Genomic DNA, 25,252 nt, shown 5'->3' with positions numbered 1-25,252 from the left:
CTGTTAAAATTCTAAATTAGGGTTGATTCTGGTTTGTTCTATTGTTCGACTAAATGATAAAATATCATTTTTAACCATTGCTATTTTTTAAATAGCCATAACATCTGTCATAAGTTTTCTGACGCTATATCTGTAATTAAATAATGTAATACTGATCAGTGATACCGGAGGTCGCCGCTAGAGGGGGAATGAAACGAGCGCGCGAGCTCCTCGAGTCGAGTCGGACGGTAGCCAATCAGATTTCGAGCTCGGCGTGTTGAACGCATGCGCGCTATTTGTATTTTAAAAACAGTGGAGAAGCTGTGGTAAGTAGTGGACAGCTGGCTGGTTCGGGTGGGGATAGGGCGGTTTAAACAGCGGGATTTAACTCACTAATGGCGGTTGTTTGGTCACGACCTCGATCTGAATCTGTAGTAACTCACAGTGCAGGGTGTTGTTGGGTCTAAAATGGCGTCAGTCAGTTGCTTTTGCAAAGGAGGACGCAGCTAGAAGTGATTGTCATTGTTTATGCTGAAGATCTAAAATGGAGGACACAGCTGCAGAGGCAGGCTATGCTGAAGTGACGCTGGTTTAAAATCCCTGAAAGGACTTTATTCTCTTACAGCTTCAAATACTGAAAGACTGACGTTAAACAGTGCATGTAACTAACCGTTCTTAGAAGTTAGGTAACCTGTATAACTGGGGATGTAGCTACACATACAGTAAACATTAGTTTAGCTAGTTCTCTAACACGTACAATTCTTAACTATAAGCTATAAACAGTGTTGAATAATGTAGATTTACTCTAAGGCTCTTCTTAGAGTGACTGACCCTGAATTAGCTTGGCTAATTAACTAGTTTACTGTTGCCTAAACTAAGAAGCCCAAATATCAGAGCACAGTTGTTGTTAGCTAGCATTGCTAGCAGTTAACTAGCTGAGTCCCAGTGTTTCTTTGGTAAGCTTAAGAGCTGGATATGCAATATTTTAGCTAGGTTAAGTCCCCCATTCCTGCACTGCTTTCTAGACACACACCCAAACAGAATTAGGTTCCAACTAGTGAGCTGTAGAGCGATGGACGTTAACATGTACATGTAGCTACGTTCTTAGAAGTGTGAAGTACTGAAGCACAACAATTAGCTAACCTGGGTAATTGGGAATGTAGCTACACATACAGCAAACATTTGCATTGTTTCGAAAATACATTTAGCTAGAGTTCTAATGTACACTAACTATAGTGGAATAATATAGAATTATAGGGTTATAAATATAGATTTATATATAATATAGGGGTACCTTTACTCAAGTAAAATGTAAAAGTACTGGTTTCAAAACTATTTAAAGTGTAACAAACCACATTCTGTTTTTCTTTTTCAGAGCTCAGAATGGATGTGGATGTGGTGCTTCAAGCACGCTGCTCTCCCTCGCTGAGCCACCCTTAACGACAGCAGTGGGTGTAGGTAGCTCAGCAACTGCTACTCGCCATGACTATGCGCTCCACCGTGTTTACAAGTGGACGAAACACGCTGGACACAGACTTGACTGACCAACGCAAAAAACAAGTGGCAGCCACTGAATCTCAGAGTCTTGTAAAGAAGCAAGGCTGTGAGCATCCTGTCAGAGTTCCTGCCGTCCTGAGCACCATCCACAACAGTAGTGAACAGCATCTCCACAGCAAAGTGAAGACCTTCACAAGCAGTCACAGCACAGCAGGCAGACCTGGCCAGTCTCTGGCAGTGAGGAAAGGGCAAGAGGAGAACTGGGTGAACCTGGAGGATTTGATAGTTCCTCTGGCCAAGCAGATGGGGGCCGAGGGTACCCCAGTAAAAAGCAAATCACTGTTTGGACAGGCCAGTCACAACCACTTGGGCAGGATGGATCCAGTGGCATCAAACGGCAGCAAGCAGCCACGAAAGGCAGGGCCAGTGGGGGGAGTTGCAATAGCAGGAGTCCCCTCACCTGAACATGGCCCTGATGCAAAAAGCAGAAATATGATGAAGGGCATCGGCCATGCTGCCACACAGACTAGCTGCTTTCGTCAGATTCTTCTGTTGCAGCTAGAGCTGATTGAACAGCAACAGCAGCAGCTGCAGAATAAAAACAAAGAGATAGATGACCTCAAAGCTGAAAAGGAAATGGTAAGCAGAGGTTATTTGTCTATTGTGTACTAAACAAATTGTCTTTAGTATATTGAGACAGACACTACGCCACCTTCCCAACTGTGATACATTAATACATACCTGCTTGATCTTTGTATTTGGAGTCTAGATTTTATACAGTTTTATTTTCCTTCACACTTTTATGAGATTAAGTAAGTGGCTTAGGGCTGATAACTTGATTAAACGCACACAAATTAAGAGGAAGCATTTCTTTAATCAATTGTCATGTTTTGTACTTAAAAAAACAAACAAACTATGGCAAAGGCATCCTTCCACTGCTCTGGGCTATGCACACTTATTTATTAATTTCATTAATATAGTTGACTGCTCGCATTGAGCGAATGGAGCGGCGGCTACAGATGGTGAAGAAAGAAGGATCTGAGAATCGGCCGTCTCAGACTCCACGTCGCAAGGAAGTTGTTGAGGCCATCTCACCAGAAAGCACAGGGCAACCTGAGGGGCAGAGCCTGACACCTAGACCTATGACTTTAGGAAGGGGTGGCAAGGGCCTGAAAAGGTATTCAACATTTTATACGTAAAGCTTTAAATGTTTTTGTTTAAAAACATACTGCTTACTTATTTGTTGATTTGGCATGCATGAAAAATCAAACACAAACATGACTAAACTTTCTTTTGCTTTTTTAGAAGATTCCTTTTTCAAGAATCCGGGATGGCCAGGTCCAGACGAGGTCAGCCCAAAATGCCTTCTCCAAAGGAAGGCCAAGCTTTGAAGGAGGAGGCTCAAGAAGAAGAAAGTCCCGAATTTAAGTCACATGGTTCCTCCATTGTCCAATCAGAAGAACTGCCTTACCTGGCTACGACAGAAATGTATCTGTGCTGTTGGCACCAGCCGCCACCCTCACCTTGGAGAGAGCCATCTCCTGTGCAGGACGACACAGTTGCTGGTAAGTTTTGTCAGTTGTGCAAGCACTTTCAGTACCAATAGCCCACACACTTTTAGCACCAATAGCTCAAACTCTCTAGCTCATACATGGCATTAGGAACAGGGTCAAAAGTTTTGTGTTTATCTGCTTCAGAGATTCCTATTCTATTGGCAGTATATCTGTGCATGGACTATTTGCACATGTCAACAATGGGTGAAATTTAAAATAGCTGAATGTATTAATTACAAGGGGTGTCCACAAATATTTGTATATGTAATGTTTGTAGCGCTAAAGTTCTTTCAAATGTCAACAATGGTAACTTGTATCTAGAGAACAACAAAACTTTTAAACTAAATGTTGGTGATCTGGATTATTGACACTTTATACCTTCCTTTCCATTTTAGTCCCGTCTTGGCGAGAGAGCATTTTGGAACCCATGGAGGAGAAAAAAGCAACAGATATCCCTGAGGTCAGTAACAATTCAAAGAAAAGAGATTGATATGTTACACCATCTCCTGAAATGTATTACAGTGGCCTTTATTAGGAAAAAATACAAATGTAGTTTATCTATGTATGAAATCTTAAATCTGCACCCTAGAGTGACTTTATTATTTTATTCAGAGTCTAGATGACGGTGTCTTTTTGAAGCGGCATTCAAAACTGGAGTTGGATGAAAAGAGAAGGAAAAGGTAGAACTGATTAATATCCCTGCGGTTTCTTTGAACGGACTGCTTCTCTGTTTCTTTTCACAAGTCCCTAATTTCCTGTCTGTCTCAGGTGGGATATTCAGCGTATTAGGGAGCAGAGGATGTTCCAGAGACTCCAGCAGAGGATGGATAAGCGAAAAGTGATTCAGGAAAGTGAGCCAGAGCTACTTTCCTTCTACCCTGAAGCAGAGGATGGTATGTCACTAAAGTTTCAACAGTTAAACATAGAAAATTGGTGCATTTTTACCAAAATGTTCTTTTTTTTTTTTTGTTTCAGTGGAATCAATAATGATTACACCATACCTGCCAGTGGTGGCATTTGGCAGACCCCTGCCTAATCTTCAACAGCAGTACGTTTACTCATATTTCACATTTGTAACACAAGATTTCTTTCTTTTTTTTCTTCAAAATTTGTCCTATGTATGGTCTGTTCTGGAATCCTCTGCTTAAAATCATTCTCTTCATTTTTTCTTTGTACAGGAGTTTTGACATACCATGGCTGGATGAGCGCAGTCGCTGCCGACAAGAACTGTCCAAAAAGAAGACGCCCCATCGGACCTGCCGCAAGTGAAGCAGTCCTACAGGCGAAAAAAGACAGCGGCGCAGCCCACATGTTCCTTCTAAAGGAAATGCTGCTTCAGCTCTACTGTTTCGTGGCATGTCCTGTGTGCTACAAGATCATATTGGCAATATGCACTCACCTGGCATACCTGACTGCCTTGATTGCACTTTTGATCTTTAAGCAGACCAAGTCCATTTTTCTCCTCTGTTAAGTCTTCATTTGGTGATGGAACCACTTAACAGTCTAACTCCACAGTGGCAGAAAACCAAGCTTTCAGAAGTTCATGCTCATGGTTGTTTTAATATTGCAAAGTATAATGCTTGTGCCCTGGTTGCTTTTGCATCATCTCATACAAGTTTGCTTTCAGATGTACAGTATGGACCAAAACTCCCATCATATTGAGCTGAGAACAGAGAATGTCAAGATTTGTTGTTTTTGGTTTGCATTTCTGTTCATTGTAAGTGGATGGTATGAATCTAAGAAAACATGGCCTATCTTGTAAAATAGTGTTGATTCAAAGTATAAGTGTAAGATACTCTAAATGCATCTAAAGAGAATATTTCAAATATTAAAGAAGTTCACAATTTATTTGTTACTGTGTTTTTTTTTTGTTTGTGTTATCCACTCTAGTTTACTGTTTGTGTTACATTAGGTTGGAAAATACTTATGTAGTTAATCTAATTTTTTTTTTTTTTGCACTTAACTCAGTCATTGCACGTCATAAACAACAGCAATGGTAAGACTGAAAATGAGAAATAGTGTAGTAATCCAAAACATCCATTCAGACTCTTGAAAAAATGATTTGGACTGTATGGGGGTAATTTCATGAAAATTGGACATGGCTGTTTGAATGTAATCTGACAGACCTGTTTAGTTGTGCTTCCTTAATTTGAAATATAGATTCCAGCCTAAAGACCAAGGAAGTGTTGCCAATCTTCAGAAATCTTTCATGTGTGTGGATGATCATTACCCTGCTGAAAAATGCAAATGCAAAGACAAATATACATTTTTTTGGCTCCATAATTTGGCCTAGGGTAGAGACGTGGCTCTATTAGCGAAATGTAATTTAAACCAAAAGCTTGTGGATACAGCAGTACTACCTAAATGTGTTAGAATTATGCCGTTTTGCCAAATATTTATGGATTTCAACAAAACCTTGCACCACCTCTACAACCAACTGATGCTCTCAGGATGTTCAGTATATTTCACTTGGAACTTTATGACTTAAAATAAAGGACAGAGTGCTGTAAGGAACTTTGCACATGTTTTAAAGGGTCTGTGACATACTTCACCATGGGCTTTTTTGGGTTAATTAATCTCCACATATTTGGTATTTTATACCACACGTTCATAATTTTTGTCGACATAATTTAGGTCTTTGGAACAATGGCAATATGACAGTAAAAAAATATATATGTTATTTCTGTGCCCTTAAAAAGATTGTGATATTTATTATGTTGCTTATCTGTTGGATGATTCTGGGCATTTACTTTCTTTCCTATGAACTTAGTTTACCTTCTTATGGAGATTTAATAAAAAAAAATGGTCTTTTCTTATAAAACATAAAGAGTATAATGTTGTAGCTAAAGCTATTACTAAATGTTTATTAATGATGATGGAATCTCATATGCAATTTTACACCGTCTCCAAGTTTAAACCATTTGCTTTATATTAATGTTCGAGACTTCAAAAGTGAAACACAGTATTAGGGAAGGATTCTACAACAAAAGAAAAATTAGGCCACAAGGGATATCATATTGGAACTCTCATTTTACAGAGATCTCTTGGGGGAAAGCTTCATCACTACTTTATAAGTTTTGTATTTATAATAAAATCAGAGAATCAAGTACATTTAGAATTCACGTACATCTACCTATGTAATTATAATATTGCTACATTTATCAAAACAGTTAATTTTGCTCCAAACATACAAAAAAACTAGAACATTTATTTTTTTAATGTTCTTATTCAAAATATTTTTAGAAAGCTCTAGCCTTTTTTTGATAAGCAAATTAGAGGGTAGATATAAAATGTGACTGCTATTTTTGGTTTTATCTGTAAGGTCTCTACTGTCAACTTAACTTTAAATCTGATGATCCTCTTTGGCAAACACTCTAATATTTGGTTGGACCACCTGCTTTTGCTGTGGCATTTTTTCTTTAAGCTTCTGCAATGTCACAAGATTTATTTCAATCCAGTGTTGCATTAATTTTTAATCAAGATCTTGCAGCACTGATGGTAGAGTCTGACCACTGCACAAAGCCTTCTCCATCCAGCACATCCCAAAGATGCTCAATGGAGTTAAGGTCTGGACTCTGTGGTGGCCAATCCATGTGTAAAAATGATGATCTCATGCTCCCTGAATCACTCTTTCACAATTCCAGCCTCATGAATCCAGCCATTCTCATCTTGGAATATGCTCGTGCCATCAGGTAAGAAAAAATCCAGTGATGGAATAAGGTAGTCAGCTGACCTCATTCTTTCAGCACATACTGTTGCTGAAACCTAGACCTGACCAACTGCAGCATCAACCCCACATCATTTCCTTAGTTAAATCCAGGTGAAGATTTTTTTTTGCCAGTTAGTGTATTTCTTGATGGATTTAACTTGTTTATTAGCAGCAATAAAGCTGTGTCCACTGTAAATTACACTAAAGAGTTTAATTTGCCGGTTTATGAATGAGATGTGTTGTCAGTATAAATGTTTTGTTTAGCTTGAAAAACCTTTTTGGTTGTATGTTTAAATTACCTTGGATGTCTTTGTTTGTATTATATTGCTTTTGGAATTTAATAAAAGTATTTAAGCTCTATTTAAATGACTATGTTTCATTTATGAAGTTTCCTCAGCCCTGTTGCTTGGTAATAATGGGTGTAGAGGAAGTGACGCACTTCTTAACTCCCACATTGCCTTGCGCCTTTCCGCTCTCCCCTTCCTTGTGAGTTAAGATGGCGGACCGGCGACGACGAAGGCGGCGCGCTTCTCAGGACAGCGAAGAGGAGGAGGAGGAGGCTTCGGGCTCAGACAGCACCGGCTCCGCCTCACAAGCGGCCAAGACCCGGCCGAGGGTCCCGGAGCCTGTCGAGGCCCCGGCGGTTCGCAGCGCCCCAAAAAGCGATGTCGAGTCGGAGTGTGTAAGTATTGGCCGTCCAGCGGGGCTTCAGCGGCGGGCCGAGGGTCCGGCAGGGACTCAGCTAGCGGTCCGGCGGGGGGAGGGAGATAGGGGTTAATAGGAGAGGAATCGCGGGTTTTTTTTGGGAGGGACGGGTAGAGTCTGTAGAGTGTAGCGTTAGTGTGTAGTCTCTTTTTTTGGCTCACTGTTTTATTAGTCAACTCTGGTCAGAGGGACAGAGCAGGGTAGCTACATAACCCGCCAACACCTCCGGGATGGTGATGGTGATAGTTCTAGTGATGGTAATGGTGATTGTAACGGGAATGCATACATACGTGCTGTCCGTTAACCCTCTACTTCAGTTGTTCTCAAACATTGGTAACTAACATGAAGCACACCAAGGTGGTACACCACCAAATAAAGGTTTTAATGAATCAAAAACAAAAGATTATACAGCAAAATGCATGTGGGTACCACGTGATGTCCAAATGTCTAGCTCTTAAGAATTTGCCTGGTTTCATTGGAGACAATGACATGTTGTCACTATCATCTCATAAAAACATCTCATAATTTTCATGAAGAGAAATGTGATGAAAGTAATTTTGAAGCGTTTCTTTTATAATTTGGAGTTTACCTTTTAATAGCATTAGTGTTTCATGTCAACATCGATATAACACATTGCGTTATTTGTGAACATCGTTTACATGCTTACGAAGTTTTAGGTGGTACTTTGGGTTTGGCTTTGGTGGTACATGATCTAAAATGTTTGAGAAGCACTGCTCTAGCAAAAAAAAGGAAAAAAACAACATAATTTTTGTTATTAGTAGATTTTGTTGTGACAATGCTTCTTGGCAAGCCTGTTCATTTCCCTTAAAATTGTCACATTTGTAAGGAACATGCATTTCCAGGATGAGCAGCAGAGCTCAGCAGAGTATGTGGGTTGCCTTCATGAAAATTTTGTCAAATCTCCATCATTGCCAAACAGCGTATTCTGCTGTTACTACTGTTTCCTGTTTTCAGCTTCTGGTTCCCCCAGGTGTTGCCTTGGCATGAGCATGGGCCCTGGTACAGTGGTCAGTATATGTGTGCCTCAAGATTTGACATTCCTCAATTGACTAATCTGGATAGAAGGCCGAGAGGTAGCTTCACTTCAAGCTGGTGTGCTGCAAAGCCAAGTTACGGCATTATTCTGAGTGAGCCCTAGTACTGATATCTCCAAATTAAAGGCCACATTCCATATAGCTGACACTAAGTGGGCATCACAAGATGATCACACAGAAAGAAGATAGTCAACACCAAACGAGTCAATGGCACAATAAGCTGTTTGGCATTGGCATTGAGCATTTAGCATTTTCGTGAACACAACACACATTCTCTGCTCTGCTGCTCATCACACTAATGCATGTTTCTTAAAAATGTGGCACCATTTTAAAAGAGAAATAACAGGCTTTCCAACAGTATGGGACTTATTGCCAAGTCAGCAAAGAAATCGTCTACCAAACATGTATTTCCTTATTTTTTGTGCTACTTTTATTTGGTACTTGCACAGTAAATTATCGTTTCAGAATTGTCATTGATATCTAAGCATGGGCAAAGATGCGTCACATTGTTGATAATGTTTTTACAGCTTACTGCATTCAGTGTATGGATTTTACAAGACATTTGAAAGTGTCCTGTGTTTGCGATTAGGCACCAAGAACAACTTTAGCAGTAGGTCCTTTAAATCTTGTAAGTTAGGTAAAGTAAAGGGTGAGTGAGGTGGTGCCTCCATGAGCATCACTGAGCCGTAGGAGTACCTGACCATGTTGCTGATTCATTGGTTGGCCTGTTTTGTACTACAAAAGACCCGCCTGATGTTGTGGAGATATTATGGGCTGTCGTTTATTAGGCAGCAAACATTGGATTATTGATGATTTACACTCAATTTATCTCCATTTATCTCCATCAGTATAAGTTATTTTGCTTCAGTCTTTAATACACACAGAAGGCATTAGTAATATTATGACATTGGACCACTTTTAATACTGCAGTATTAATTACAGAGCAAGAAAACATCACTGTCAGTTTTTCTTAATATTGCTTCTTGAGTCACAATGAGGAGGCATTGACACATTTTCTGATTAAAGTGTGTGTAAGAAATTGGTGTGCTTTCTGCTTACAAGGAAAGTTACACAAAGTTATGTGTAGATGATCAAGTCTGGTTGGTAAGGCTTTGATATCTCTAGACATGGGATTTTTAGTTTTTTTTTGTGTCTTGGCTACACACAAAGCCCCCAGACAACATGCTTTTGTTGTCTGAGGTAACCGAACTGGGAACCAGCAAGTTTTTGTATATAGGTTTCATGGTGGGGCCTCACATATGGATGCCCAGTATGGTTTAGTATAGGATCAGGGGGAGTTAACCATCAATTTATTCTGAGTTGTACACTCACATGGGGCCTGGGCACATAAAGGAAGCCCAATGCATGGACAAACAAATTTTGTCCACCTGGAAGCCACCTAGCATATGACCTACGCATGTTAGCCCAGTATCAACATGTTGCCAGGTTTAAAAGCCATATTTTTTTTCACTTTCTGTTTGGGTGGATTACTAAATGGATGTGTGTTTCCTTTGTGAACCTTATCAGGTGACAGAGGTTTGGCTTATAGAATAAGGAACTTGATGTTTTTGTTTATACAGTTTTAAAGAGAAAGGAATTAAGTGGTTTCACAAACACTGTACAGCTCTGACCACCAACCACAAGTCTGACTTTAACTATATTTTTTTGTTCCTTTGTAGGAAAGTGAAGATGGTGGTGTAGGTGAAGGTGAGTTTCTCTTTGTGCTTTTACTTAAAAGTACTGACACTAATGATGGGCTTTATCATACACGGTTCCTATGTGATTGATGTAGATCACTGATTCACCACTTTTTTCGTTTTTGTTCTTGCAGCTGTCCTTTCAGACTACGACAGTGCGGATCCTGAGGAGAATGGTTCTCACTCAGAGGTGAGTCACCATAGCAACACAGACTGGAGGACTGGTGAGAAAATCTGTCCCCAAACTGGCTCCAGTACATGATGGATGCTGTGCATTAAGTGTTCGTTGGTTGCGGCTTATTGGTGTACATTTGAGTAGCTTGTTTTGGTTATGTTGCCTTTTGTCCAATTGTGTTGTTTATGGCAAGAAGTTTTAAAGAAGTTATCTCTGTTCAGTATTTAGTAGGGTTGGAAGCTGAGCTGATGTTCACTTGCTGTTTATATTAGTAATGAGTTGGAGCCAATAGGAATGTCTGTATCAAAGGCTACGTTCACATTACACCTCTTGTTTAATCATTTTAGATTGTTTTTCTCAGTTAGTGTTCGGTTTATTTGATGATCTACATTTATAAGTAGTTTGTAAGTGTAAATGACCTAAAGTGAGCAAATCTGTGCCTGAAGTAGGATGTACACATAAAATTATAAAGCACTTTTACAACAGCTTTACAGAAATGTTAGCAGGACAGAGAATCAGTCAAAACATTTAACATACAACATAGAAAACTTTTACCTTGAGAAGGAAACTCACATTTACTTTTTTCTATCAAATGTATTAGAAAGGCTAATATATGAGGGGTATCCATCCTCCTCTGGTCAGACAGCTTATAAATTAATTTTTAAAAGGTAAAAAAATGTTTGTGGACATGTTTTGTGAAAATCTTATTCAGACATGATTTGTCTACATGGCCCCTGGAAAAAATCACATCTATTATTCAGTTTAATTTTTGCAATGCCTTTATGTCTAGTCCAATACTCGAGTACAGTGTAGTGGTGCACTATTATGGTGACCCATTGGCTGTTGAGAATTAAATTACATATTGTTTTAATGCTGTTTTGCTAATTATTATTCATAGAAATGAATTCCTCTTGTTGAGCATAGACAAAATGTTGGTTGTTGGGTGCGTGGAGTTTGTGTGCTGCATTTGTTTGAACATGCTGTACATCTCCCTGTGCTGAGTTAAATCTGAACAACCTTTTTTTGCCGAAGTGGTCGTTTTGCTCGGTGTCCTAGCAACCCTCGTTCCTCAATCTTCTCGGCTGTCTAGCAGAATGAACCCCAGGCCTGCATTTGCAGTATTTCCTCTCCCTGCATATGAAGAGCTGTTTGCTGGGTTGCTTGCAGTTTATTTCATCACTGCTGCTTGCTATTGCACTTGTATTCAAAGGATAGAACGTGCTCTTACCACATGAGCAAATTTCTTCATTGACACCAACTAATTTAGTGTCCAATGACAACAATATTGCTTGATGTCTCACTTGAGTACAGTTAAGAATTTGTACTATGTGACCTTGGGACATAAATAAACTGTACAGTGTGTTTTGAGTATTGCCAAGGATGCCTTGTTTTGGGGTTCATCCATTTGACCTTGCTCCATCTCAGGGAGGAGAGGAAGAGGAGGAGGAGGAGGGAGAGCATTTTAGTGATGAAGAGGCTGCACGCCCTGCTGCAGAACAGAAAGCTGCAGTGGATACTCCTGCAGAGGAGTTGGGACCCGAACAAGAGGGGGAAGAGGAAAAGATGAAAGAAGTGAAGGTGGAAGAAAAGAGCAATCTGGCAGGAGAGAGACAGAGTGGGGATGGCCAGGTATGATATTAAAACTTTTTTCCCTTTCTACTTACTTTTTTTAAATGCATACATTTTGTATAAATATATAGTACCAGTAAAGATTTAAAAACTATAAAGGACCACATATGCAATTAGGCAGTAGACAGAAAAATGTCTTTGGCCTACACAAACACCTGGCTAGTTGGAATGCAGAGTGAAGGAATAGCAGTTGACAAGAGCTCAGCACCTCTAGAACTCCTTTAAGACAGTTGAAAAGACATTCCAGGTTCTACTTCATGAAACTGACTGAGAGGATCAGCCAAGAGGGGACTAAGTTAGCTTTAAAGCAAAGGTGGTACTTTTTTTATTAATCCTATATAAACTTAAGTGTAAAAAATATATTTTGGCTTGTTTATTTATTTTGTTTACTTCATAATTGCATATGTGTTCCTTTATATTTATATGTCTATTATTGAACAATGTAGATAATAAAAATAAAGGAAAAAAGAAGGGTAAATGTGATTGGATGTATCCAAACATTTGACTGGTACTGTATCTGGCATAAAATCATTGTAACGACATAAATATGTTTGTATAACTCTGTGCAGGAGAGTACAGACGACCCAGAGAATAAGTCGGCGGGTAAAACAGGCCAGAAGCTGGATGATGACGAGGATCGTAAGAATCCAGCTTACATCCCTCGCAAGGGCCTGTTCTTTGAGCATGACGTCAGAGGCCAGGCCCAGGATGAGGAGAGGTGAGAATGCTGGGAGCTAGGAGAAGGAGGTGTAGGATCAACAGTTTTAAATGCTACAGGACTGGACAGTCAGTTTAAATATGTTGTTGTAAGTGAAGGAAATTTTTCTCTGCTGACTTTTTGTGACTTCATTCTCAGGCCAAAAGGCAGACATAGGAAGTTATGGAAAGATGAGGGTCGCTGGGAGCATGATAAGTTCCGGGAAGAGGAGCAGGCGCCTAAATCTCGTGAGGAGCTGATAGCTGTGTATGGTTATGACCTTCGTAATGGCACTGGGCCCAGCGAAGGCAGACCATACCGGTCCAGAAAACCAAGGTGAGATATTTAGATTTTCATCTGTGTTAATAGTAGTCAACTTTTTGCAATTTTAGTGTGGTGACTGTTTGTTTTTTTATGCCTGTTGAGCAAATCAGAGTTACTCTCAGATCTTTACACTTGTCTTTTTTTATGTGGTAGGCATACTGGCTCACCAAACCAGGAGCCCAAACGTTACAAGGATTTCGAGAAGCCTACACGCACCTCGTGGCAGGGCTCAGCTCCCGGTTCCCGCAATGCTCCCCCACCCACAATGACTCTTCAATCTGGCCCTCCCTCTGCTCCCCATTCTGCTTCCCGTCCCCAAGCCAGGCCTTCCTCACAAGCACCTACACGCAGCTTCCAGGGTGGCCGTGGCCCGGTGCAGTCCCACCGCGCAGAGACTAGAGGATACGGGAAGCCTGGAATGGAGGGGCCCCCACCTCGCAATACAAGACCCCAGCCTTTGGAGGGCGAACGTGCACCCAGGCTAAGAGGCCGGGGTTCGCATGGACCGCCCGCAGAGCGCAGCCCTGCTGTGGTGGTGGAGGACGTACGCAGTGAAGACGAAGAGGAGGGTGAGATCCCCGCTGTGACCACCACCTACACCGCACATCACTACAAGACGGAGCGGGAGACTGCTCCATCGCCAAGGCGGCAGGAGTCCGGTCCTGTAGCTGAGCCAGCCGGTGGGACAGGACCAATAAGGGAGTCCTCCCCTCCCCCAGAGAGGCCTGTGGAAAAGAAATCCTACTCCCTTGCACGGAGGACCCGGGCAAAACCCTCGGACCTTAGCAAGCAGGCGTCTCTAGAGGACTCTGCTCCATCAATGCAGCCCACCCCCACAGCTATAAAGAGTGAGTCCTGGCAGGGTGAGACGAGCACACAGAGTGGACTGACTGGGCTGGATCAGGACCTGGCTCGTCTCAGCTTGGCTGGGCAAAACTGGGCCCAAAGCCCACCTTCGTACCTGCGGCCTGAGATGAGGGGTAGGTTTATTCTCTTTTCTTAGTTTTTAAATTACAGTAAAGCAGGGAATGATACATTTGGAGAATAATAGTCTAAACTCTGCTGAGAGAGATTTCTGGTGCTCTTCGAGAACTCGTCAACATGTTTCAGGCGGGTCTGTATTAGATGCATGGACTTTCCTGCTAGTTTTGGTTGATTTTAGAGGTTATTTTTACCAATATAGACCTTCGGAAGAAAAGTGTGTCCAATAAGCCGCAAAATATGTTTGGAGAAATGAGCAGTGGGTTCCTAAAAGGAACTTTTTCGAAGGTAGCGGGAGCTGGACTACAGCATGTCTACGCTTTGCCTCTATGCCTTTTTTTTTTCTTTTTCCCTTAGGATGTATTTATCCAGCTTATATATTTTAATATATTTCCAGATGCCACTGAGTTTGCCGTTTAGCTAAACATACAAATAATTATATTCTTATCATTTTTGCAATAAATGCATAAAAAAAATCTGCTTTAATGCCTTAAACAACAGCAAACTGAATTTGCATTACTCATGCAGAAATAGACCTCTGAAGAGTGAGGTAGAGGTCCTTTACTTCAGTCTTTAAGACTCCAAACTACTTCTTAGTCTTGGTAAAATGAGTGCAGCCAAGCCAAGTGCTAAAAAAAAAAAAAAAAAAAAAAAAAAAAACTTTTGAGGAGTTAAAGTTAATTTGTGATCTTATAATGTTTTGCATCGACATTGGGATGTCCAACAGTGTTTGCGTATTGCATTGATTGTCGATGTTGCGCACCCCAATTCAGTTTCTTGTGTCCAGGTATTTTTTGATACACTATTAAAAATAAAGGTGCTAAAAAGTTTTGAGTGGTGCTATAGAATACCCCATTTGGTTCCATAAGGAATAAGTGTGTGTATCAAAAATATTCTCAGAACTGCTTGAAGGTATGAAGGCTTAAAGCTGGTGCCTAGTTGAAGTATAGCCTCCAGTTGGAGTATGGTTTGTGTAATCATCAATTTTCTTACTTTTTTTAGGCATCCCCAGCACTATGCATATGGGAGGAGGTCCTCATCAATACGGCAACATGGAAGACATGGTGAGTGTTTAGCTACTGTATAAAAGCTTAACAAATATTAATATATAACCAACCACTAAAAAAATTGCTGCTGGATCGTTTGTCACTTAATGCCTGAAGTATTTTTTATTTTTTTATTTTTTTTACAATACTTTTGATATTCTTCTCTGCCAGGGTGTTGGAGGCGGTCGAGCTAAACGTTATTCCTCACAGCGGCAGAGACCAGTTCCTGAACCTGCACCAATGCATATAGGGGTGATGGAGGGTCATTACTATGAAGCCAGTAAGTGCACTCCCTTATGAAGCCTCAAGAGGGCACTATGGATTATTGGTACAATACGTGTTTGTCTGTTGATGATAAATGTCTCACATAGTGTGGTGAAAGTTTATTAATTTTTTTTTGTGTTATTTATGGCTTGCAGTGCCATTCCAGGGACCAATCTACGCACACAGTGATGGGCCTGCCCCCATGCCACCGCAGGGACTGCTGGTCCAGCCAGAGATGCACCTGCCCCACCCTGCACACCCAGGTAATGCACTGGAAACACTGGTTTGGAGGCAGTGTCCTTGGCTTCTCTTTTTTTCATGTTCCATGTCTTCTAATAAATATGTATTCTACTATAATACATAAAGACTCTGCAAGGGCATAACAATGTCATCCTTCATCTTGCTTTCAGTAGCTGTGGGATTCTTCCTTCCTTCCTTCCTTCCTTTCTTCCCCCAGATATAGGTGTAAAATCCATGATCATCTGTGTTGATTGACTTATTTAAAATCTTCTGTGCTGTTTGTCTTTCAGGCTTGCATCCACACCAGTCGGGAGGACCCATGCCTAACCCTGCTCTCTATGCTGCCCCACCTGTTTCTATGTCACCCGGACAACCTCCCCCACAGCAGTTACTGCCCCCGCCGTTCTATCCCCCACCTGGGGTCATGACCTTTAGCAACACAAACTACCCCTACCCTGCTGGAGCTACACTACCACCAATGTACCCCAACCCACAGGTGAGCTACGCTCTTCAACCATTTGTGTCATCTCACGATTTTACTGCAGCTTAATTCATTTGTTTTTTTTTTCTGTTGTGCATTAAAGTAAATTGTAATGCTTGTTTTTACAAAGGAGGCAAAATGTTGTTACATCTGTGTTTTTAAGGCCCAGTCACAGGTATATGGTGGCGTCACGTATTTTGACACGGTACAGCAGCAAGCCCAGCCTAAACCCTCACCCCCACGACGCACCTCCCAGCCGGTCACTGTCAAGCCTCCCCCACCAGAGGTAAGCATTGTTTCAGTGTATTTCAGTGTATGTAATTTTATTTTTGTTGCTCAATTCACACATTTCTCTTAGATCGTTTTTAATTATTTGCTTGGCATATCATGATACTTGAACCTCTGGTACCAGTACTACTGATATTCTACAGGTTGTTGACTGGAGCAGATTTTGTCAATTTCCTGTATGTGTAAAGTGCATTTTTAAAGTGCAAATACACACACTTACGATATAATTGTCATAAGAGAGGTCGAGGTTTTGTTGAAAACTGTGAGTGAGTTAGTTGTGAAAAATGTGATTCATTTACATAGCATACAAGTTGACTGACTGACTCTCGTAACTATTGAGAAGAAGGGGGGACATGTCCTTGAGACCCTGCAATTTTAGTTATCCTAGTGTTTAAAAAATTCTGTGATCTGACCTACACACAGAATGATTTTAGATGTGTCTCACCTGAGCTGTTTTCTTCCTTGACTGTGTTTCAGGACCAGAGCAGAAAGCCCAGTGAGGAGATTCGTTCCTAGCTCTCGCTGAGAGACATGGAGGCAGCATCGCTGCCTTCCAGGACCAGCACCACTTGTGGATGAATAGAATTTGCATTCTTGTTTTATTATTTTTAGTTTTTTTTTTTTTATTTGTTTATTCCTTATGTTTAGTTTCTTATTCTGCATTGTCAAATTTTAAACCTCATGCAAAGTCCTATTTGCAAGTCATTTTTTGGTCATATCAGTTCTCTTGACCTGCAGTGTTTTGCCTCTCAGCCGTTTGCTGTTGCTGTGTGCCGCCATCGCGTTCAGGAAGGCATATCTCAGCCCTTGAAATGTATTGCAAGACGCAGTTTAAAATCAAGCTGGCAGATGGCGAGAGGTTGTGCGGCTGATAACTGTTCTTGTATAACTTTTGGTCTACAGATATCATACTAATAATTGCTATCTTTCCTTTTTTTTGGGTAGGAAAGGCAGAGAGTAGCTAATATTTAAAACAATATTAATTTAGTGCAGTATGTCGGATGTGTTTAAAGGAGCTACATGTAAGATTAAACATACCTTTTGTCTGCTAGTAATGAAATATCGAAAATAACCTGCTTCTTAAACAAAAAAGGCTTGAACCTGCATGATTAACTTTGCTTGGTGGAATGTAACCACTATACCACATGTGCGTGACAGCTGGATGGAGGAGCCGTTCAGATAGGCTTTAGTTGCAATTAAAATAAAGAAAGATTCTTGCATGTAGCACCTTCAATTCTGTGTTGCGCTCACATTCAGCATTAGAAGGCAGTTTGTTCAGCCTGTAAGTCTATGCAGTTACTTTAGCTTACTCATTGTTTCCTGCCCCCCCCTCCTTTTTCTCTTTCTGTTGGTTAGTTAAGTAAGGTACATTTCATTAATTTTGATTCATTTGATTCATTAGTGTGGTTTCAGTACCAGAGAATGCAAGGGCCTTGAGCTGAGTAACTGTATGAGCTGTATGATTTAATTATTTTTTATTTAATAATTGTTTTGTGTAGTAGCTTAATGGATTAAGTGTAAAGCATCCATGATTAGTTGCATCACAGACAAGACTATTAATAAAAATGTATTACGGAAGGGGCATAAAAAGATATTGGTTACAAAACACTGATCTTTTTTTTTTTCTTTTCATTTTTCATTCCCTATTCCTCATCACTCACACCAGGTTTTCAAGTGTGCTCATTCAATATGAAATCTGATTTGTAAATCCACCCTAATGGTGCTAGACTCTGTGTAGCGAAGAGTAAACTTCACACTCTTCCCCGCACCTTCACCACACCTTCAAAAAACTCTCTCTCTCTCTCTCTCTATTTTTGACATTGTACTGTGTTAAATTTAATACTGTAAAACCAGATAAAGAACCGTTAACCTTGCCTGAAAAACTGACGTACTTGACAGTACTACTGCTAATGTAAGTGTATATAGAATAAATGTATATTAAAGCCTGTGGTTTAAAGAGCAGTAATACTTTAAACTCGTCGGCAGGGAAACCTCGCCTAATAACCCCCCCCCATTTTTTGTTTTCCATGCATTGTTTGTAATGGATTAACTGAATTAACTTGTGGCTATAAATTGTTTTGTCTACATTTTTTATTTTTATTTTAGATATGCTGAATGCTGAAAGTCATACCCCCCCTCCCCCCCTCACCTCCTTTAGAGGTACTGTACAGGCATGCATGCAATTAGCAATTCAAGAAGGGGCTCCTAGGGCTGAGAGGCTGTTACGTTCTACTCTTTGGGGTCTGTTTATGGATGCATCATTTTAAGTGATTCCCTTTATTATGCGTTCCCCAAAACCTGCCAGTATAACTGAAATCTGATTCTCCTGTGCGCTCTCAGTGTTGTATAAATGTTGCTCATAAAGTGGCGATTCGAGTATATTAAAAAATATATATATATATTACTTATATATGCCTTAAAAATAAATTGGTTTGACATATCTGTTTTGATTGACTAGACCTGCCAACACTGTGAGGGGCTCGTATGTTTCATAGGTGTTTGAATATATTAAAGTGTTTCATTTTTTTTTTCTTTTTTCCGTTTGTTTTGTGGAGCAATTTTGTCAAGAGAACTATTAAACAAAACCCAAGTGTAATTTCTTTGTGTGTGTATTATTAGTAATCACGATATGGACACGGTATAAACTCAACATCTCTGTCCTGTGCTGGAGTAGTGTGAATATGCATTAGTGGTGTCGATTGAGTTATTGACATTTATCTGATTAGATAAACAACACATTTTTTTGCTCCTGTATGTTTAAATGCAAAGAAAATTATCATAGATTTGCAAATTGTATAGTATCACCTTGCAACATTTTAGTATTCAAGTCATCTTTGTATAATTGCCTCTTTATGAAAGTAACTATTGACATCACAGTCTTCATACTGAAGATGATGGATGTTCAACAATTAATAATATTCATTTTATTAAACAGTTATTATATTGTCTCCATATTTAGATGAGGTGAAGCTTAAGCTGTCCAACATGTCCTGATAAAATATCAAGGAAATTAGAATAGCTTTCTAATTACTTTAATTGTAAATGTATCTCTGAAACCATTTGGTTCTTTGCAATTAATATATACAGTGATTTAGGAGGGAAAATAGGACTTCTGTGCTTTCAGACATTTAAATAAGATGAATGTTCAGAAATATATATATTTTTTAAGGGCCAAAATGTACATTCTAATAATGACCCAATTATTATTTCTCCTTTAGGGAAAGGGCACCATTGAGCAGATGCTGTGTGAGAAAGGGCAGATGAGGGTCATTTCAGCCAGCACTGGCGCTTCCAGTAGCGGAGGTGTGAGACGAGACTGCTAGATTTCGTTCTAACGCTCTGTTCTTCTACTTGGCATGTAGAAGCCAAGATGGTGCAGATGGGTGCATTTTATTGTTTTTTTCCCCCACCCCCTGATCAGTAAAATAAATGATTAGCATTTTATTATCCCCATTGTCTTTTAAAGCTTTAAAACCACAGTTGAGCTCTTTGTTATCAGGACTTCAGCTGGAAACTCAGAAATTTAAAATCCAGAGCAGTAGGCCGGCAGACTGAATCAGGATTTGTCAGAGACTGTTTCTCTGGTCTCCTTGTCACATGCCAGTGCTGACTTTGCCAGCAGTGCAGGGCAGCCTGCTGCTGCTGTATCTGCCAGGCAGGAGATCTGTGTGTGTTCTGCCCCACAGCCCTACATTACACTGGGCTCCAATTAGTTAGTAGTAGAGGAGCATGTACAGGACCTTGATATGGCAGTTTTTGTAATTGGTAGGAGGTTAAATTTGTTTGGCATGTTGCATTTTGACTTTGGTCAAATTTTTTACCCCACTTTCTCCCCAAATTGGAAGGCCAATTATCCAATCTCTGTTCATATGAACCCATATATCACAAAAAAAATGCCACCAAACACTAGCTGAAGGGTGAGGACTAGCAGCATCACTTCGAAGCCAGCACACTCGCAGGAAAGTGCCACATCCCCAGCTCTGATACATCTGCCAACAGACAACAGTGCTGACCAACATCACATTAAGGATTCAAACCAGCAAGCCTTGTTTGACATTGGTTAAGTTTATGAAGACAGTGAGACTTGTCATTAAAACAGACTTATCATGTGAACAGTTTTTTTTTTTTTTTTTTACTATTTCTAATATAAATTCTTCTGTATATTTTAAAGCAAAGGATACTTTTTTACTGTCTTTTAACGGTTGCTGACTGAACGTTGTAAAATAATTAGAATTATTATTCCTTTGTTCCATATTTTTTCCTGAAATTACAACGAATTTAAATAAACAGTGTTTACTTGTCATATTAATATGCTTTTCCAGTAGAAAATTAAACCTAGAATGCTGAGAAACTGATTTGAGAACGCTTGTAAAACAGTATACTTGTTTTGAGGAGCAGTAGTGATTTGGAACTTGGCCACTTGGAGGTGCTGATTACTCTGATTTGTAAAGAAGGGCGCCTGATAGACCCTGGCTTGCTTTAGCAGCTCTTGAGCTGCACTTACAGTGCTTATCATCACACCAGACATTAATTTTCAGATAATACATGTAAGTGAAGAGGGCCACTGGAGAACTTATGTACTGAATTAACTGTAAGTGGGAGTGAGAGACAACTGGGTTCTGTTATAACACTTTTGTTGTTCTTGTATTCAGACACCAGACAGTGCAGATGGCTTTGTGGAATTCATATGCAAAGGGTTTACTCTCCACATTAGATTTGGTTTTATTATAATTAGGGATGCACCTATGTGGGAATACTGGGCCGATGCCGATATCTGATTGGCCCAATCGCAAAATGCAGAGATTTTCTTAAAGTATAGTCCAGTACTGATATATTTGTGAATTACTAATTATAATCTTCCTATATCTTAGTCTTACCATCTCACTGTCAGCTACAGAAATAAAAAAAAAAACATTTACATTTTTCTGTCTTGATCTCACAAGATTTTAGTTTTTGATCCTAACAAATCAACAAATCCTTAAAAAAAGTTCAGAGATATTGATACAAAAAATATATAGTTCATAGTCTTTCTATACCTTTTGTGCAGTTTTTTTTATGTTGTAAATTAAAAAAATGAAATTCCATCAAGGGTGGAAAAAGTTTCCATACAACTTAGCAAATGTATAGCTTGGTTTTCCAAATGTATAATTAATTTATAATACAATATATTATAAATATTGCACAAACTAGCTTTTTTGAGTGTATATTAGGCCTTCTAATAACTGTAAATTATATGGCATAATTTTTGTCAGTAGGCGCCCTCAAGCAGAAGGAAGCATTTGTGTAAGGAAAAAAATGACCGTATAAATGATGTAGAAAACCATGAGCTTAATTTCAGGCAATAAAAGCCCACCTATGGTAGGTATTATTATGTTCACTCAATAACTCAAAGAGTATTACATTTTAGTCATATAAGTTATTATATAAAGTGGAAAGAAAAGAATGTTGTTTATATATTTTGAGTTAAAGGATGTGTCCCAAAAAACACCACTACCCTACGTAGTACGTTAAAAAGTTGTGTAGTACGGAGGTGTGGTTTGGGACGCAGCCTCAACTCATAATCAAATTTTAACGGATTTCAGCGTATCAGCGCGTGCTGAGCGTTCATTAGAAGCTGCAGGTGAGGAAAACAGCTACTATAGTTTATCTAAATAAAATAATAATAACAAATAACCTCCGTTTTAGCGAATAGTCAGTTTCAGGTCATCACTTCATGTTTATTGATGCCTGTTTTTGTCTTACTGAACACTAATAACTTAACCTTTTTTTGCCATAATTCCTGTAACTAATAATGCAGGATAACATTTAGCTTAACTACTTAGATACCTAGCTAGCTAGCTAGGTTAGCTAGTTAGCTACATTCACTGCTCTTTTTGCATGTTTTTAAGGTCGACCATAGCTATTTAAAAGGCCTGACGAAGAGAAATGTTCAGAAATAAGTGGTGAGTTAACTTACCCGTTTGAGATACAGTTATGTTTGGCGGGTTAGCTAATTAACTAAGCTAGCTATCTAACGTTAGCAAACTAGTTAGCGTGAAATGTCTTAATAGACAGAATTACTTGTGCTTAAACTACAAATATATCACCTGTAAGCATATTGCTGGATTCAGTTCATTTTTTAAGAGTTAGTTAAGATTAATTTAATTACAAAACTAGCAAAATTAAATTACATTTAAATTAGTGAGGTTATTCACTTTTTTAGACCTTTCGGTAACGTTACTCTGTAGTACCCAGACATTTCAGTGGCTTAATCATTTGCTAAAACACTGAAAAAGCTTTGCGTAATATGGATAAGAATTTAGGTAGAACCTCTTGGACAATTGAGTGCTATTCGAATTGTTGCAAACATTTTTGTTTAAACAACCAAACAATTATTGCTGCAGTAATAGGTGTATATGTTATGTTCTTTATATAGATTAGAACCATCTCTCAAGCTGATGGTATTTGGTGTGCCACCAAATCTGCACAGAACCAGTGTCCTGTTGTATTTGAAACCAAGATAATAGCACTGCCTTCCATTGACCCAAGGTCTAATTTCAATCCTTACGTGTCTATAGGTGTAAAAGTCGACTGTGCACCGGCATTGATATGGGCATTCTGACTGGTTGGAAGCTATTGTAATACATTTCAGTGACTTGTGTCTTAGTAGCCATTCTTTCAGTCTAACCCATATAGGGTAGCTTTTATTGCCCTTGTGAATCAATGAGTCTTTGGAACGTCCTGTCACCGGTTTATGGTTTGTCCCTCCTTGGTCCACTGTCACGGATTTCAGAGATGCTCCTAAGCAGATGTCTGTCCAGAACAAATTGGCTATTGTCAAAGTGGCTCTAGTCTTTAGGCTTGCCCATTTTTCTCACATCCAGTGTGTTAACTACAATAACAGTAGACTGTGCCAGACATTTACATCTATTATTATTTTAAGATAATTAATGTTTAGGATGGTCATATTGTTTTCACTCCTTGATGTAGAGATTTTTTGTCTTATTAGAACTTGTTTACACCTGGTCACAAGAACTATGTGACTAGTATCTAGATTTTTTTCTGATATTCTGACTTTTCAAAAGTAATGTGCGAGTACATTGGTGTATTATTAGTATTATCAATGTTTGTAACTTTTATCAATGTAAAAGTGGCAAAAAAATGATTCTAAAAAGACAATAATATTTCCTAGACAGTATTACAATAAAAATGGAACTCTGACTGGCCTGTTTACAGATTTGGGAACTTATGTCTCACAGTATGCAAGCTTCTTTATTTAAAATTTGGCACCACATGGTTCACAAGGTTTAGCCAATCTAGCTCATTAAAAGCTTTTAGTTTGTATTTATATTGGAATTTAAGCTGTTTGGTTAGTGTTAGTTAAGTGTTCCAGACCATGACATTTGTTTTGGTTTTAAGATGTTTTGTATAGTCATAACTTTTTGGCTCACTCTGGTAAAGAAGTCTTGAGTGACTTTGTAATGTTTTTTTCTGTTATTTCTTCAACATTTATCAAAACCTGTTTACACAAGGTCACTTTGTGAGACTAGTATCTGGATTGTATTCTGATTTTAACCATGCATTAACATATACATTTACAATTGATGGTCAAATGAGTCCCTGGTTAGTGCAATATTCAAATTTGCTTTTTGTCTATCAGTTATTGCAGGTGTTCTTATTTGCGCTGGGATGAATTTTGATTGTTCTGGGGGGAATTTTGTTCGTTAAATGTGTTTTGGAATGACTTATATGTTTACACTGCTATAACAAGTAGTTTGTTTGAGTAATCTGAGATTATATCTGTTTTAAACTTGCATTTCTGTATATGGTTTGACCTTTATCCATATATAATCCTGATACTAAAGATGCGTAGTGTGGTTAGGTGTAAATGGGGTTTTTGAGTTTGTGTTTAATATTCCTTTTTAGATATCTTTGAAGTCCCTCCATCAACCACAGCAACTTCAGGCCAGTTGCAGAGTTACATTTTCTCCCTCTGATTTTCTGTTGCTGATGGAACAGGCCTCGGAGGCGAAGCGCCAATCATCTGCCCACACCACAAACGCCTTATTCACTGAAAAACAGAATAACATGATGAATATTCATTCGATTCACAGCAAGACCTGCTGGACGATTATATTGGTTGGCATGGTGGTCAGTCTGTGCAAATGTATCTGCTCGACCAATCAGCCTGAGAGCGCAGAGGCTGCCCTGCAATGAATATTCATGCCTGGAGCAGCTGGAGGGGATGCTGAGACCGCTGAGGCACTTTTGTACGCATGCATTACTTTAGCGTTACTTTAGCACTAGCAGCTCTGTGCTGGAACACGCTTGTAATTCTGTATGAGTGACAGGTCTGAGCCACTGCTTGATGAGTGAGAAAGAAGTGAGATCCAAGGTTGTTATGCAATCAGAGTCATTTAGGCAGGAAAAAAAGAGCAAGTCTTGCCACACTTCTTCAATTTCCTGTCTGGCTAAAGGAGATTTCACACTTACAACGTGTCAAAAAAATGTGTTCCTCTCTCAGTCCCTCTCCTGCTGGCATCTCAGTGTGCCAGTTCTGTGGCGTTGCTTAGTGTTCTGATCTCTTTCTCTCTCTCACTCTCTCGCTCTCCCCTTTTTTCTGTACATTCTTTAACTCGTGGCTTTTCTTGTCTGTGCCTTCAGAGACCCAGGCCTTTCTCTCCCTCTCTTTACTGCCACTCTCACCATTTTAACCCTCCTATCATCCCCATGGCAAAGATATGTTGAGCTTTTTTTGTTCAGATCATTCTCCACCCTTAGCTGACTGACGCAAGCCAAGGAATTTGTCAAAATAATTAATCTAACCTTTCAATTATTAGTGTTTGTTTGGGCATGCCCACACTTGTATAAGTTATGAGGTATTATCTTGTGAGTGAAGATAAACACTGGCCATTGTGCTCATGGCAAAGTGTTGTGAATGATCGGAGTTTAA

General features: G+C 39.4%; 2 protein-coding genes across 3 annotated transcripts; both read left to right on the top strand.

Annotated features, from left to right (window-relative positions):
• The first annotated feature begins 207 nt into the window (after positions 1 to 207).
• msl1a (MSL complex subunit 1a) lies at positions 208 to 4,877 on the top strand. 2 transcript variants are annotated; one of them, XM_022668484.2, is made up of 9 exons: positions 208 to 305; positions 1,355 to 2,115; positions 2,457 to 2,653; positions 2,785 to 3,041; positions 3,425 to 3,489; positions 3,642 to 3,709; positions 3,798 to 3,922; positions 4,005 to 4,077; positions 4,208 to 4,877. In XM_022668484.2, exons 2-9 carry the CDS (start codon positions 1,462 to 1,464, stop codon positions 4,296 to 4,298), a joined length of 1,530 nt encoding a protein of 509 aa, XP_022524205.2. In that variant the 5' UTR covers positions 208 to 305; positions 1,355 to 1,461; the 3' UTR covers positions 4,299 to 4,877. The 2 variants fall into 2 exon arrangements, with proteins under 2 accessions (XP_022524205.2, XP_022524204.2); XM_022668483.2 differs by having other exon boundaries at positions 209 to 305; positions 2,782 to 3,041.
• A 2,335-nt stretch (positions 4,878 to 7,212) lies between these two features.
• casc3 (casc3 exon junction complex subunit) lies at positions 7,213 to 18,916 on the top strand. Its single transcript, XM_022668468.2, has 13 exons — positions 7,213 to 7,420; positions 10,178 to 10,205; positions 10,330 to 10,385; positions 11,796 to 11,999; positions 12,569 to 12,717; positions 12,856 to 13,032; positions 13,174 to 14,000; positions 15,004 to 15,065; positions 15,219 to 15,327; positions 15,467 to 15,574; positions 15,842 to 16,047; positions 16,196 to 16,318; positions 16,798 to 18,916. The coding sequence occupies exons 1-13, from the start codon at positions 7,235 to 7,237 to the stop codon at positions 16,834 to 16,836; spliced, it is 2,274 nt and encodes a 757-aa protein (XP_022524189.2). The 5' UTR covers positions 7,213 to 7,234; the 3' UTR covers positions 16,837 to 18,916.
• The last annotated feature ends 6,336 nt before the right edge of the window (positions 18,917 to 25,252 follow it).

This window comes from Astyanax mexicanus, chromosome 19 (assembly GCF_023375975.1).
Source record: "Astyanax mexicanus isolate ESR-SI-001 chromosome 19, AstMex3_surface, whole genome shotgun sequence".
NCBI lineage: Eukaryota > Metazoa > Chordata > Actinopteri > Characiformes > Acestrorhamphidae > Astyanax > Astyanax mexicanus.
Note: the sequence above shows the minus strand (reverse complement) of the source record. Positions and strands in the feature narration are given on the sequence as shown.